Here is a 17,053-nt window from a genome sequence, read left to right as displayed (position 1 = left end):
CAAAAAATCAAGTTACTAGAAATACTAAGGTTGCAATTCAAGTATAGTTATTTTGATGTTGCACTGAAATCAGTAAACCTTACTTCCAGTTTATGGGTATTCTGGATAAATATGTACATTATAAAATAAAGCAAATTTCCTATGCTCATCACAAGACAACAATAAAAGTAAGAAGTCACAGAAGGAAACGAAATTCATTAGCAAAAATGAATGCACTAGTTTGGACACAGCAAATTGATACAAAGGATCAGAAAGGATAGAAAGGAATGTGCAACAAATCACACTATGGAGTGCTTCTGCCCAGGGTTCCAGCCAGCCAGTCATGCCCTTTTCCTAGATACTCCATTCCATCCCAGAGCCAGTGTGGTATAATAGTTAAGGTATTGGACTATGACCTGGGAGACCTGGGTTTCATCTCCACTCAGCCATGAAATTCACTGGGTGGCCTTGGGCCAGTCACAGTCTCTCACCCTAACCTACCTCAAAGGGTTATTGTGAGAATATTGTGAGCTCACTGGAGAAAAAGTGGGATATAAATGTAAGAAATAAATAACCCCACTCCCCATTTTTTCCTCTCTCAACAGTCAGTCAAAATTCCAAGCCTGCTGAGCATGCAACAGTCCTGACTGGGCTATTTTTAGGCATCTAGCCCTTCTTTCAGGTCTTTCCCCCCTAAATATTCTAAAAACATTGGGGCCCCAAGGCTGCTGATACCTCCCATTTAAGTATGGGTGGTGCCAATATAACTACACAAGGATCCATGTTCAGAGAATGAGTTTGCTATTGCAGGCAGTTGAGAGAGAGTAAATTGCAAACACTATACTAAAATATAGAGAGTTAAATATATGTATAAGCCTGATCTTTAAAACAAAGTATCACTGTTAAATGAAGTATCAGCATTTTTCTTCCCACCCACATCTATCACATCCGATACAACTATAATAATCTAATAAAAATAAATATATAATGCTGATCTCCATACCTTATACAACTTAAGAATTACTTTAATACACTCGTGCACAAATCTAGCCTGCCTTTCTAGACTTCCACCATAGAGTGCAACAAGTTCCTCATTGAAGTTGACACTGAAGACATCAAAATGATACTTGAAGTCAACATCTTCTGCCTTTCTGAGTGCTATTGACCCAAGTGAACGTACTGGAAAAAAACACATATTAATTAGTAGTAGTAGGTAGTTAAAAATCCCTAGATTTTGGTACTAGGGCAGATCCCTAGAATTTGATCTCAAGAGAAGAAAAAAATACAGGTCCATCATGACAATGAATGGAATACAAAACTGGTTGTAATTTGGTATCACCAAACTAACATGTGATATAAGCTATTACTTGAAAACATCAATGCTTTTCAAGGAATAGCTCTTGAAAAGACCTGGCTGCACCAGCACCTAGAATGCTAAACAACACAACAGCGTGGGGAAAGTGTTTCTCCACTACAGAGATCAATACCATTCTCAAATTCTTTTCATACCCTTTTCTTTTGATAACTCCATACTGATCTGTAGTTGGTTTGATAACAACCAGAACATGGTTCCTGGTCACTGTTTCCATGGAGACAAAAACAAATGACAGAGGCTCTTATCGCAGCGACTACATCCAAAATCCTTATAAACAGTAGAGATGAACAGGGGAATGGCCCAACATATTAAAACACAAACATGTTTTTGGAAGAGGGGCCAATGCTATTGAGTTTAACACCTTACCCAGAAGTGGGGGGGGGATTCATGGTTAGGAGGTCATTATTCTAGATCAGGAGTAGCCAACACAGTGCCTTCCAGACGTCGTTGGACTATAACTTTTGTCAGCCCCAGCTAGCATAGCCTAGGATCAATGATAACAACCGGAATGAGTTCAGAGGAGGGCAATAAGGATGATCAGGGGACTAGAAACAAAGCCCTGTGAGGAGAGACTGAAAGAACTGGGCATGTTTAACTTTGAGAAGAGACGCCTGAGGGGAGATATGATAGCACTTTTCAAGTACTTGAAAGGTTGCCACATGGAGAAAGGCCAGGATCTCTTCTCAATTGTCTCAGAGTGCAGGACACAGAATAATGGGCTCAAGTTGCAGGAAGCCAGATTTCCACTGAACACCAGGAAAAACTTGTTAATTGTTACAGCAGTATGACAATGGAACCAATTACCTAGGGAGGTGGCGGGCTCTCCAACACTGGAGGCATTCAAGAGGCAGCTGGACAGCCACCTGTCAGGTATACTTTAATTTGGATTCCTGCACTAAGCAGGGGGCTGGACTCAATGGCCTTATAGACCCCTTCCAACTCTATGATTCTATGATAACATCTGGAGGGCACCACATTGGTTGCTCTTGCTCTACATTTTAGATATTAAAACTGGATTATGCAAGGAGAGTACTCTTTGAGTGTGCATATATATGAATGGAGGAAAATCATACAGACAGTAAAGAATACAGATCTTACTCCTACTGGCAAAACTTGCAATATTCATACCTGACCAACTGCCTATCACCAAGAGATGTACCAGAGAGTGGTCCCAATCTACCTTTATTGTCCCCCAAATTGACTGCTATATCTTTTTTATTTCATTTATTTCTCATAGACATCATGATTTACATATTAACATAGTTACTTAGAGCCTTCTGGAATAGGAGTGGACAACCCACTTCTTTAATTTAAATCTAAACAAAATATTACTAATTTCAATATTACATTTGCAAAATATATTTTCTTAATTCTCAGAGGATATTCCATCTTTTGCAGGCTGAAATCAAGTTGTTTTTCTAAATGGGATTTGTGGGGCATGATTCAAAAGGGATTTTGTTCTATTTTACAGATGTCCATGTGGTAATATATCTTCCATGATTATTTCAATAATCCTCTTTGATGACTGTATCGCAGGGCTGGTTTTCATAGCTCTCATCTATTTAGAACTCAAAGACTAAAGATCACTTGCATATAAATCTCGAACCTTGCTGAACACCCCTTTTCTTGACAACCGTTTTATCCGGTTGCCTCCCTTGATGTGCGATAAAAAAATGCCAATCAAGACATAGCATGAATGCAGGGCTCAGTCTCACCCAAGATATTTTGTTGATTTATAGTTGTGATTGCTTTTAGTTGTTCACATGTGTACTATACTCCACTCGGGAGCCTAGTATAATTAAGAGCAGGATATATCCCAAGTAAATAAATAATGTATATTAGTAAAATCATCTCACTGATTTGCTTATAGGGCTCAAAATGTATGGACTCAGTAAAAAGAAGCAAACACTTCCCCCACCTCCCAATTCTTAAGCAGGCAGCATAACTCACTCAAAGTTAGCAAATTAACTCATTCCAAGAATGCACTTGATTTTGTGTCAAGTTATGCATTATTTCAGGACTGAGAACCTTTCGCCTTCCAGATATTGCTGGAGTACAACTCCCATCAGTCCTAACAAGCATTGGCAATGGTCAGGGAGCTGCAATCCAGCAACATCTGAAGGGCCACAGGTTTCCTACCTTTCTATTATTTTGACAGCAAATCAATTTGGGGCACAGATTTTTTTTCTGCACTCAATACTGATGTCATCATACCTCCAAAAGCCATTCCTCTCTGTAAGGAATGACACAAATGCTTTTTTTTAAATTATCCTTTCCCCCCCATTGCCTTCACAAAGTCATTCTCTCACACATTTTTATTTTTTAAAAAGTGAAAGTACAGGTTCTCAGAATTAAGGTTGATGGACTAGAAAATTACATGCAGGGAGCCAAATATGGGTTGAATCCAATTATATCCATCACAAGAGGGACTGAATTCTCTCTTCCTTTTCTCCCCCTTACAGCCCCCTGTATGCCCTGAGTACCGAGGGAACCTCCTGAGCAAACATGGGGTGGAGACGGGGCTGTGGGAGAAGGAGACGAAGGGGAAGTTTCGTTGTCTGAGCAGAAGTCTGCTTGCACAATGTTGGGATTTTACCCTACATCATTAAAAAGTACAGCTACATCAACACTGAAAGCCAGTAACCCAGTTAACAATTAAGTGTGAACCAAATATTCAGCAGAACACACCCTTGTGTGAAGACCAATTATTACTATCCCTTTTTCAAAGAGGTAACGTTTTACAGATATTCAAATCTTTCCTGCAAAGATTACAAAATACATTTCAGCATCTCTTCAGAAATAGCTTACCTTGCTTGTAGCTCCCAGCATTGCCAGGCAGGAAGAGAACAGGAATTCCAGTTAACAACAGATTTCTATTTTGTTCTGCATAACTTCCTTCCCCATAGAGATAGAGCTCATATGCTGGAAAACGTCTGGCTATTTTCCTAGGAAGCTTTATTTTCTGTAACACACACAGTTATTGTTTTAACAAATTAGAGGTAGTTGTTTATTGTTCAAATTAAAAGCTTACACCTTACACGCAGAGACAGTAACTACAGGATAAAAAATCTGGGCAACTGCAACCTAACGTAGATTTGTATTCAGCAGAGCTTATGGCAGCACAGAAAAAGTAAAATAGTCAACAGTACACAGTAGCATCTTTCCTTACCAGACCTGAAAGTGAAAGATCAGTTTACTCAGCTATACAGACAGGAGACACCAATATATAAAGAAAAACCTTGACAAGATACATCATAGGCTACCTTCATACTAGTTGTTTCAAAAGCAGCGAGCTCATTTTGTCGGGCTGCAGTTTCAAATGTACAGTAATACCTCAGTTAATGAATCATCCAGGAAGGAAGACCCTTTTAAGGAAGGGTGTTGGGTTTTTTTATGGTGAAACTGACCATCTTTGCTTTGCTATGGATAACTTTCAGGTCTGTGCCTTTGCTTTGCTAGGATGAAACTGACAAGCCTATGTGTCTGCTTTGCATTAAAGAGATATCTTGCTTTCTCCCAGGGCTGGGGAAGAAGGGATCCAATACAATTCAGAAGAGGAGAGGAGTGGGAAGGAGAAGGAGTGGGTGGGTACCAGGTAGGCATCCCTTAAAGCTCCTGTTGAAGCTGCCCCCACCATCTATGAACAGGTGTAGAAACCTATCCCTATTCTTTCCATGTTATGCCTACCTCTGGTACCAAAGTTTCTGTTAAAGAAGTAATGTGCAGGAATACATCTACTTTGTAAACCAATGCATTACTGTATTTGCCCATGCTGGACACATTTCCTTTCCCACTGCTTATTAGGACTGTCCATAGCTAAGTGTTGGGCCAATCACTGTGTCTGCCTGAGCATAAAACTAAGTGTTTCACTGGACACACCTGGAGTGCAATAGGGTTGATGACCAATCAGTTCTGAAGTCTGCCTGAAGCTGACTTCAAAGTAAAACCCACTTGAGCTGCAATTTCTGAGGTTCCAGAATAAAAGGGGGCAGGCTTTGCCTAGCATTGTGTGTCCATGCATTCAGAAAATGGAAGTGGAGGCACACTGAAGCCAGCAAAACCATAGGTTTGTGAGCACATGCAAATCTCTCTTTACATTATTATATAAGTGTGAATGCACATAAAAAGTTTTTTCTAAATCTGTATTCTTCTTCCTGCAAGTCACTTTGGAGAGGAAGGGAAAACTCAGAAATAGAGCATCAAAGCCTTCCTTCATTCCCATTCCAGGTGGGTATTTGAGGCTTCTTCTGTTGGGTGAGGTAAGCAAAGTATGCTATGTTCACTTCCTTCAGCCAACATAATTAGGGTTAGCATCTGTTTCCTGCACTCTGCTCCTTGGGATAATCCCCAGCAGTAGAAGGAACCACATATGCCACTCATGGCTGGACCCAGCTTTTGGAGCTTAGAGAGAATGCATGTGTTTTTTCAATATCCCGTACTATCCTGCTCTCGTCTCATCCTATTTCAGCTCTCAGTGCAACCATACTCTACTAATAAAAATAGAAAGCATTACAAGCCAAGGACGGCCTTTCCACTGAGATTAGTTTATCCAATAGTCTCACTGCACAGTGATTTTTGAGGTGGGAGATTTAGGTACATACCCCATTTCATTTAAACAAGCCCCTTTGTTTCTGCCTTGGTCCTTGTGTGCACACACACGTGTATATAGGAATAGGAATGGCCTACTTAAGAGTTGTTGCAACAGATGAGGTAAAAATCCAAAAGCATTTTGCACTGCCAAAGGCATACAAAAAAGTGTGTCTTTGAGAATGTAATTTTGTCTGATTAGGCTTACATCATACTGAATAAACGGGAAGTTGAAATTAAATTCATTTACGGTTTGCTGCTTTGGCACCAGTCAACCTCATATATGCCATCAGCAAGATTAATATTGGGCAATACATGAATTTTACTAAATATTTTTATCAATGCAAGATGCAGCTATTCAGTTTGTGCTAACTGATGACAATAGTTATACCTACTAGCTAGCCTGAATGATGATGTTTGCTCTAAAACGGCTAAGATTACTAGTTTTATTTATGAAAATGGAAGAATGGCTCCCCTAAATCCTTACATTCAAAATATCTGAAAAGATTGCAAGACATATTCACAAATGTCTAAAGAAAAATATTTCATGCTATGCTGTGAGAATACAAATAGAACACTGTAAACCTAGTTAGGCATTGTCCTTTTTGTGACTGACCGAAAATGGCAAATGACTCTTCAGGCTTATACAAGCCAGCAATAGAAACAAGAAGAGAGCCTTGTTCTTAGGCAGAGCAATCCTAACCCCAGCCAGGCAGCATGATGGAGCAGTGCACCAGTGGCTGCAGCCCCACGACTCATGCTGGCCGGGGCAGAAAGTGGGAGGGCAAAATGCTGCTCTGTGCTGGGTCAGCCTAGAGCTGGTATAGTGATCCAACCCACATTGAGCCCAATGCAATTTAGTGATGGCAGTAGGGCTGTGTCAGGATCTACTGGATCCTGAGCCAGCTCAGCCTGTTCCCCAGAATGCCCCATTTTGGAGCTTTTTGCAGTCTATGACTGGTGGGAAGCTCAGTGGTGGTACTCCCCCCCCCTTAATGAGGCAGGCAGAATGGGAAGCTCTGCACTGGAGGCAGGAGGCTGGTGGAGCTGTTTTGGGCTGGGCAGAGGGAGACTTCTGCCCCATCTAATCTTCTGCCAACGTGGCAGATTGGAGGTTTGTATTGCAGCCTAATCCACTGTCTTTTGGCTTTTAATTAAGTAACTGAACCAAAATGTTATACTGCTATAACATGATATACCAGCAATGGGCAATACAAAACATTTAAGCCATCAAATTTGAAAATATGTGATAAAAAGTGATGGGGACTCGTCCTTATACGATCAGGCTGCAGGTACCGTGGGAGAACTCTTTTAGTAGTTCCACCACCCTCAAAAGTGTGGTGAATGGCAGCTTGCAAGAGGACTTTTCTCTGTGGCAGCTCCAAAACTATACATCCCTCTTCCACAGAGGTGAATTTATCACTGTCATTGTTCTGCTTCTGCCTGTATGCTGGAGACACACATCTTTCCCCTAGCCTATAACCTATGTGCTGCTTGTTTAGAATTGCTTTACTTGTTTTATAATTGTATAAACTTTTGTTTTTAATTGTATGATATTGTGGTAAGTGACAGATGGTATAGCACAGTGGGGAGGAGACCCTGGCTGGGAGTCCAGAGTCTGTGAGTTCAAATTCCTGCTCGTGTCTCCTGGGGGTCAAAGGCCAGCTCTAGGTGGGATCACATTCCCTCTGAAGAAGCAGGTTCATAGTTTGGGGGTTGTCCAGGATCCATTCCTGTCACTTGAGGCACAGGTGGCTTCACTAGCATGGACCGTTTTCCATCAGCTTAGGCAGGTGGCCCAGCTATGACCCTATCTGGACAGAGATAACTTGGCTATAATAATTTATGCTCTGGTGACCTTGAGGTTGGACTTGTGCAATGCACTCTACATAGGCCTGCCTTTGAAAACTGTTCAGAAGTTTCAATTGGTGCAGAATTCAACTTGTTAACTGTTGACAGGTTTGAGGTGAACAGATCATATAACACCAATTCTGTTCCACCTACAATGGCTGCCTATATGCTTCAAAGCTCATTTCAAAGTGCTGGTTTTGACCTTTAAAGCACTTTACTGCTCAGAACCCCAATTGTCTGAGGCCCTTCTTCTGGTCCCAGTATAGAAGGTCTTGAAGGGTGGTGATAAGGGATAGGGCCTTTTTAGTTGTGGTTCCCTACCTGTGGAATGAGCTTCCCAGCAAGGTCCACCTGGCACCTTTGTTGACATCTTTAGGGTATTGCCAAAAGGGAGGGGTGTGTGTGTTTTGCCCTGCCAAAGTTGTCCTTCTTAAAAAGACAAAACTTTAAATGATCCCCTGTTGTGATTCTGTGATGCCCCTGGCCCGAAAAAAGGTTAACCACCACTGTAATAGCACAATCCTCAGCACAATGCATAGTTTAGTATATGTATCTCTCATTGGTTTCACACCTAAAAGAAGCTGTAACAATGTTTTTTCTTATTCTGACCCAACATCTGTGCTCAGCAAAATCACAGCAATATGAAACTTAGGGATTAGACCTTTACATATTAAAATGTCTTTTATCTTTTACTTTATTTCAGTACCTCCACTTTTGAAGGGTTTTAGGAATGAGGAGATACAAATCAATTCACTTCATTTCAGTATGCAGCAAATACTGTATTTATAGCTGGCATTCCCACACCCATTGCACATGAAACCTAGCTATTACTGAACTGAAGAGCCTGAGGGTAACACAGATTTCAACACCCAAATTGCTACCCAGGTGCAGAAACTGTGTGGGTGTCCTCTGTCAAGCCTATTAATGTTATCAGGGTTCCCCTGCCAATGCTGAAGTTGGTTCCCTGTCCCCCATTCCTTTCTGAAACAGAGATCTGTAAGTAGCCTGAATGAAGACCTAATGCAACTCTGAGAAACAATAAGGACTTCAGAATAAACTGGAGTCTGAATTACAAGTACAATGGGCCACCTCCTGTGCCTAATGTGACCAGATAAGTATAAGATTATTGTGGTGGAGGAGATTTTGACTGGTTCGGCTCTTCTCATGCTTGTAACAAGCTGTAAAATTCACTCTGTTCAAGGTTCAAGAGTCCTCTGTGGCCATTGTCTCCACTGGGTAGATACAAGTTCACAAATGGAGCATGGCCTTAACTACAATTTGTCAGAGTGGTAGCACCACACCTATTTTCTAAAGATAGAAGAAAAAAAGCCAACAGAAAGAGAGAACAGGAGAGAAATTGGGAGAAGGACTGATTTAGATACTAATATACAATGATGTTGTTTGCACGTAATGACAAGCTATGATTTCTGGGATGGAGAAGCATGCTAATTCTGATAGCTCCTGCTTTGCTCCTCCCCAGTGCAAGTAGTGAGCCATGAATTCTTGGCTTGTCATTAGAACCAGAACTATGGTTTGTTTCTCCCTAACAAAACACAATCAGCAAGCCAATATGAAGGCTGCTGGCTGTGGTTTGTGAGGAAGAAACAAACCACAACTCCAGCGTGGGAGCAGCACTAAGCCGAGGCTTCATGACTTGCTGCTCCTGCCTGTGCTAGGGAAACAGCAAAGCAGAAGCAACTGAGGTGTTAGCACATGGCTCGATCTTGATAAGCCATTAATTATGGCTTCTTATTATGGATAAGCTAGTACAATATTTTGTTGTAATTCTATTTCAAAATTCATAAACTGCTCTACATTACACAATGGCTACTAGCCATAACGGCTATGTTCTACCTCCACTGTCAGAGGCAATATCATCTGTATACCAGGTGCAGGGAATCACAAGTGGGGAGAGTACAGTTACACCCAGGTTCTGCTTGCAGGCTTCCCAGAGCCATCTGGCTGGTCAATGTGAGAACAGGATGTTGCACTAGATAGACTATTGGCCTGATGCAGCAGAGCTCTTCTTACATGCAGAGAATACCTGAGCAGTATACAGAAATAGAATATAAAACATAATACAGATCACAAAAGAGTATTAAAACTTTAAAAACCAAGAATGATAACACTGCAGAATTAAACTAATTTGGGAAGATGTGGGAGCAAAGAAAAGCTCTCAACAAACATTGAAAACATAAGCATGTTAGGACTGCTTCAATTCCAAATGAAAGGAATTCCAGAGAACGGGTGCTATAATGCTAAAAGTACGTGCTCAAGCCACAACAAGCTTTACCACAGGGGAATATGGCACCATCCACATAAATAAATTGGCAGGCAGTGCAACACCTTTAACAGACGTGTCACATCTTGCTGACAGTTGCCCCAGAGAACATTCATGCAGCAGTGTCTAGTTGCACTCTGGACCAAATGCAAGGGTAGCCCCACATAAAGCACGTTATAGTAATCAAAGTCAATGTGTGGCCCACTGTTGCCAAGCTATCCCTATCCAATAATGATTGCAGCTGGCATTATCAATTGAAACTGTTAAAAGTCTACTCCTAGACAGTGAAGACACTCAACCTCCTATGACAATGCTGGATCAAGGAGTGTCCACAGGCTGTTCTTTCAAGGACAGTGCAACTGAACAATTTCCCAAACTTGGGAACCATTCATCCACAGGGCCTCCATCTTCCTGGAGATTCAGTTTCACGGTATTGGCTTTCATCCAGCCCACTACTGAGTCCAGGCCTTGATTCAGAACTTGCACAGTACCTCCTGATTCAGATATCACAGATAAACAGAGCTGCATGTCATCAGTGTACCAATGACACTGTGCTCCAAATCTCCTAAGCAGCCTCATACAGATGTTAGACAGCATTGCTCTGTGGCACTAAGTATTAGAAGCAGATCTCCAGATGCAATGTGTGTGAGCCCTGGGTCTGAAAATGTTGAAGGCCCCTGCATTTGATCATTTGCTCTGTGCCAACACCAGAAAAGCCTCTTGTAGCAGAAGCAGAATGCCAAAGAACCCTCTAGGAGCTAAGGAGTAAAGAATATGCTTTTCCAGGAACAATGAAAGCTGGGTTAATCCCAGCAGAGAAATGCCTTGTTTGGTAGTCTTGTAATTATTCAGGGCATACAATTTAAGATAAATTTATTATGGATTAAATGTACCCTTTAACATCCCCTGCTCCCCCACAATCAGGCAAGTTACAAAGTGGCAAAAGCAGTGGTCACTTTCTGAATGGAGAAATGACAGGGCTCGGGGCAGCCAGGAAAACATGAAAAATGGAAATGGACTGCCTTCAAGTAGATCCCGACATATGGCTACCCTATGAATAGGGTTTTCATTGTAAGTGGTATTCAGAGGGGGTTTACCATTGCCTCCCTTTGTGGCTAGTTCTCCCCAGCTGGCTAGGGCCTGCTCAGTTTGCCACAGCTACACAAGCCAGCCCCTTCCTTGTCCACAACTGCCAGCTGGAGGGCAACTGGGCTCCTTGGGACTATGCAGCTTGCCCACGGCTGCATCAGTGACAGGGCATGTAACCCCTGAGCCACTCACTGTGGGGTGATCTTTAGCTGGCCCTTGACACCCAGGAGACACGAGCAGGGATTTGAACTCACAGACTCTGGACTCCCAGCCAGGCTCTCCTCATATCCTCTGAGAATTGTACAGTAACCTGTCTTTTCGCAGGCAGAAGCAATTTACTGGAGCCTGTTATTACTCCATATTTTGAACTGAACCACCTCAGATTCAGGATTGGTGCCAGATCCTAGTGAGACTCAACCCTCGCCCCCAATCTATACTCCAAACAAAGTGAGTAGATGGATACACACTTGGGTATGACATGAGATTTATTGAGCCGGTGAAAGCCCTAACTGTATGTACTTTGAAGTCCCACTGAGTTCAATGGAACTTGTTCCAAAGGAGCAGCATTCAGGAGTACAACCTTACAGCGCAATTCAAAACATTATTAGAAGAAAATCCACATGAGTTAGACTGTCTGACAAGTGTCTTTAGGACTGCAGCCTTGAATGTGAGTTTTAGGCTGTAATCATACAGCTGCTTACCAGGAAACAAATCCTTGTGAACGCAACGGGACAAAGTTCAAAACGGACAGATGGATGCAAGAAGGATAGCTTTCATCAAACTCATTTTGACAGGTCCCATCAGCCAACAGGAAGTAAGAATGGCCCTCTATTTCCTGCCTCCCAGCTCCAGTCCCTTTTAATATAAAATTATAGGTCCCACCCTTTTGATATTAATTTAATATCAATTTATAGGCCCCACCCCATTTTTCTTTTCTTTTTAATTCCCCTTGGTTTTATCCCCCATCCCCCCTGAACCTGTGCACGGTGTTCAACAAGAGCCCAAGTGCTATATTCCAAGCTCCCTCTCCCGTCTTTTTAATCCTCCCTGGATTTCCCTCTTCCCACCCTAGTGTCTGTGTGTGGTGTATGGTGTGTTCACCAACAGCCTGAGATGGTGTCCAGGCTGTTTTGAGCTCCCTCTGAGAGAATTGTGTGCTTTGAGCCACCCATTTCAACCCTCCCCCAGCTATCTTACATTTGTGGGATGGCTTCTCAAGAGACCTTATTGATAAATGAAAAGCTCTAAGCAGAAACCACGTTAAAGCCTGGCTTGTAGACCAACAGGCTTACATGTTGCACAAAGCAGCAAGGGTACATTTCAAAAGAAATAAAACAGCTGTTTCAGAAGCAGAAGGGACAGCAAGAACAGTTAACTAATACCACCCTGCTTAATTTGAGGCAGTTTTTCCAAAAAGAGAGATGTTAGGGGTTCGAGCTTACTTGGAGACAACCCCTTGAACTTAGCCCTATTGCTTGGTTGTGTAACTCAAATGAGGAGAATGCAGAACTCCACATATGTTCAGAGGCACCTTTTATTATGATGGGTTGTTGTGAAGCAACGCAGAAACAAACAACCCCAAGTGGTTTTGTGAAACTGTAAAGGCTAGCACATTATGTATGTATTGTATTGGTACATATGGAAAGAAGAGGTTTGTGAAAAGTTACCCAGAACTTCAGTAACTATTCCTTCCAGTTAAATGGCATTGAAACAAACCTCACAGGGGGAAAAATAAGCATTTCAAAATGCTTGTTCAATAGCCTTGGTGCATGCCTGCAGTCTTATATTACTGCTACCCATTTCCACCTTTCATGGTAGGGATTTTAAAGCACATACAGATATTGATAATTAATAAATACAGTGCTGACACGTGTATGTACTGCCTTCAAGTCGATTCCAACTTATGGCGACCCTATTAACGGTTTTCAGGAGGCTGAGAGGCAGTGACTGGCCCAAGGTTGCCCAGTGAGCTTCATGGCTATGTGGGGATTCGAACCCTGGTCTCCTAGGTCCTAGTCCAACACCTTAACCACTACACCACATAATCCCCCATGAAGCTCACAAGAGACTTGGCAACAGCCACAGAGGACAATGGAAACTCCGTGTCCAGAGGCAAACTATCTCTGAACTAGAGACAAACTTATAAAGTAATGGGAACAGGCTGTGCATCTGGGCACGCACAGAGTGCTTGCACTTTTTTATTTTTTGCAAATTCTATGTCAAATTTTAGACAGGGATTATTTGTAAGTCACTCTTCCCCATACTGTGCTTTTAATTAAATTGTTTTATGGTGCAGCACCCACTCACAGGAAAAAAACGAGCATTTTAAAATGCTCATTCAATAGCCTTGGTGCATGCCTGCAGTCTTATATTCCTGCTATCCATTTTCATCTTTAATGGCAGGGATTCTGTAATGCACACACAGATATTGATAACTAATAAATACAACCCTGAGATGTAATCCCCCATGCACATAGACACTGTTGCACTTGGCAACAGCTGCAGAGGTCAATGGAACCTCCATGTCTAGAGGCAATCTATCTCTGAATTGGGACAAACTACAGAAGATGGGGAAACCCACTCTCCTAATCATGCAAGTGGGGTTCCTAGAACCCACTTTCATAAAAAAAACCTGTGCTTTTTAATTAAATTATTTTACGGTGCAACCCACACTCACAGGAAAAAACAATGTTCAATTTTAAAAATGGACATTCAGTAGCCTTGGTGCCTACTTGCAGTCTTATAATCCTGCTACCCCTCTGCACCTCCACAGCAGAGAAATGCTGAATGTGTTAAAGTCTCAGGATGGTGCATTTGAGACTTAATTCAGAGCAGCGGTGGGGTGGAGGTTGTAATCCCCATGCACAAAGACCATTTCTCTTACTGCATCTCGGAAGAGGCTTGGCAATAGCCATAGAAGGCAATGGAACTTCCATGTCCAGAGGTAAGCTATCTCTGAACTGGGGACAAACTTATAAAGTAATGGGAGCAGAACACACATGTAGGCACTTGCAGAGTGCTTGCACTTTTTTATTCTAGAATATTGCCGAATGTCTGTTTTTTAAAACTGAGCATTTTTTTCCAGGGGGGGGGGGTTGCATCGTAAAATAATTTCATTAAAAAGCACTGTTTTGGGTGGGAGAATGACCTATAAATAATCCCCTTCTAAAGTTTCGAAACGGGCAGTCGGATGTGTGTAGGATTGCAGTGATTTAGAGTATGCAGGATCAAGGAGAGGGTATCATTACAGAAGAAGAAAAAGGTGTGGCGCTACACATATCAAAATGTAAACGTGTGATATACCGACTCTAGCATCCTTGTACTTCTTACACACAAGCATGACAGAACACGCTCTTGTGCACAGCCACTCTTTATGTGTGGAAAGGAATAAAGCCCAGGCATCAACTGAGGTCTTTTCCAAACCACCAGGAGACTTGCTCGTACCGACGCAGTTAGGCAACCCTTTTCCTGAAGGGAAAGCGCCCCCGTGCATATCATCCGCTCCCACACCACCACCACCACCACGCAGCTTGAAGCCCCCAACTCTGCCGCCTCTTACTCGCCGCCAACCGCTCACCAAGTACTCTGGATACTCGAACATGTAGGTCATACTGCACCGGTTCTCCTCGTACTGGAAAAGCACGTCCCGGACACCCAGCAACACGAGAGCCGCCAGCACCCCGTAAAAGACCGCCGGGGAGCCTCCAGGCACCTTTCCCGCTGGCCACATGCCGCCTTCCTCAAAGCCGAGGAAGCCTCTGCCGGCCTCAGGTCCGCCAGCGTCTCCTCAGTCTTCTCACCAGCGGCTACAGACAGACGCCAAGGAGGGGCGGAGCGCCAAAACAGAGCCGTAGCGGCTCGACAAGCTGGGGAGAGGCGGGCTGACTTCGAACCGTGATAGGAAGAAAGGAAGGCGGAGGAATTTGGAGGTTTTCGCCATGTTTGGAAGGTCGGAAGAGGCCAGGATGCCGGCTTAGATACCATTTTGGGATTCTCCTAACCGGAGGTGGGACAAACGAGAGGCGGCGGACTTCAGTGCTTCAGGGGCACGGTCCGCATTTAAAGGAAAACCGCTTCTATTCCGCCATGTTAGGAAGTTCGGTGACAACCGGAATGCTGTCTGCCATAGAGGGAAGGTCTGCATCTCCAGACTGCACCCCCTTCTCAATGTACTACTAGGTCCTTACGTTTATAGGAAAGGAGATGAAATGACCAACGCTTTCCCACCCAATCGCAAGTGGGTTGGGGGATCCTCCTGCAGGTAGTCATTAGTAAGGAAACCGGAAACACTCTGCACTTGCGTAGGGGTACTCTAATTTCTTCTCTTATAACATTCGTCAGTCCTTTCTCTAGTGAAATATAGCCGAAGGAATGTGCAATTTGACATACACAGAACGTTAAAAACAGCAGAAAGAATAAAATCAGGCAAACTCAGTGGCTGCCCTATTTTTAAAAGCCACCCTCCGCTATCGGTTTAAAGTTTGAGGGAGGTGGATTAAATGAAGAGGCTCTGCAAAACTAACGGCAATGAATCATGTAGGGTGAGTGCCACACCCATGAAAGCGCCTTTTCCTACCTTCCCTTTGCTCCCGTCAGTAAGAGCCCGACCTGATCGGATCTGATGAAAGAGGAAGATACGTATGGCGATGTGCAGTTCAGAAGCTCTTCAGAGATATGAATCAGCACTTTTACACTTTTCAGTGTCAAGAGGATGTGCCCTAGAAAATAGAAGATGAGCCTTGGTGCGTTCTAACCCAAAATAAGCCCTGAAAACATTGTGTAAAATAAAAAAGTCCAAAAGCAAGGACAACATATATTGCATATATTATAGATTAGAAGACTTAATTCTTTGCTAACTCCTTGGCTCCAGCTTTATGATAGTAATTTCTGCTAGCAGATCCAGCAGTATGGAAAAGCAGGTACAAGCAGGTATCAATACCAGGCAACTGTGTCTACCACACCTGGGGAGACGTTGGATCATGTAACATACTTGTTTTATATACACCATATGCTTCTGTTCACATAATGGGTTGTATCCAATGTTAAGACCAACAACAAAAAAATTATTCCAATATAACAAGCAGAAAACCTTTCCTGGAGACAGTAGACAGGTTAGATGACAAGGGAGTAAAATGTGGTCTAAGGGTGAAACAGAGAAATTGCAAAGAAGCTGAATTATTTGCATGTCAGTTCTTCTGGACACCTTGCTTTGTGGCGAGTGTTCAAACGCTTAAAACATGAATTTCATGGGAGACAGACTGCCATTACCAGCTCAACAAGTTTTATATACAAGAGAATGGAAGAACCATAAATAGCAAACTAAACTAAATGTTAGCAACTGCAATATTCCGTATTTATTTATTTATAGAATTTATTCGTCGCCCATCTGGCTGGCTGTCCAGCCACTCTGGGCAACGCACAACATAGGCATATAATACCTAGACACTGAAAATCTAAAAACAATGAAGATAACATCTAGTCCACCCCAAAAGCCTGCCTGAAGAGCCAGGTCTTCAAGGCCCGGCGGAAACTCATCATAGAAGGGGCATGGCGGAGATTATTTGGGAGGGAGTTCCACAGGGTGGGGGCCACAATTGAAAAAGCCCTCTCTCCAGTCCTCACCAGTTTGGTTGTTTTGACTGATGGGATGGAGAGAAGGTCTTTTGAGGCTGATCTTGTTGGGCGGCATAGCTGATGATGCTGGAGGCGTTCCTTTAGATAGACTGGCCGAAACCGTATAGGGTTTTAAAGGTCAAAACCAACACCTTGAATTGGGCCCGGTAAGCAACTGGTAACCAGTGCAGCTCTTTTAGCACTGGAGTGATATGATCTCGCCGGCGGCTGCCTTTAATCAGGTGCGCTGCCACGTTCTGTACCAGTTGCAGCTTCCG

The 17,053-nt window shown here is 42.9% G+C and overlaps 1 protein-coding gene across 3 annotated transcripts in view; it reads right to left on the bottom strand.

The window, feature by feature from the left end:
• PGAP1 (post-GPI attachment to proteins inositol deacylase 1) overlaps nt 1-15,815 on the bottom strand; it is a 67,976-nt gene extending 52,161 nt beyond the window's left edge. The window contains exons 1-3 of one of the 3 annotated variants that reach the window (XM_061608159.1): nt 15,739-15,815; nt 4,163-4,316; nt 983-1,158 (exon numbers count right to left, since the gene is read on the bottom strand). Coding sequence is in view for 2 of the 3 variants with exons in the window: in XM_061608157.1 (XP_061464141.1) it covers nt 983-1,158; nt 4,163-4,316; nt 14,740-14,892 (483 nt within the window). In the remaining variant the exon portion in view is untranslated. Of the gene's footprint in view, nt 1-982; nt 1,159-4,162; nt 4,317-14,739; nt 15,335-15,738 lie in introns of those variants that run through there. The other 2 variants (XM_061608157.1, XM_061608158.1) reach the window with 2 other exon arrangements.
• Between the last annotated feature and the right edge of the window lie 1,238 nt (nt 15,816-17,053).

This window comes from Rhineura floridana, chromosome 2, assembly GCF_030035675.1.
Source record: "Rhineura floridana isolate rRhiFlo1 chromosome 2, rRhiFlo1.hap2, whole genome shotgun sequence".
NCBI classification, from domain to species: domain Eukaryota; kingdom Metazoa; phylum Chordata; class Lepidosauria; order Squamata; family Rhineuridae; genus Rhineura; species Rhineura floridana.
Note: the sequence above shows the minus strand (reverse complement) of the source record. Positions and strands in the feature narration are given on the sequence as shown.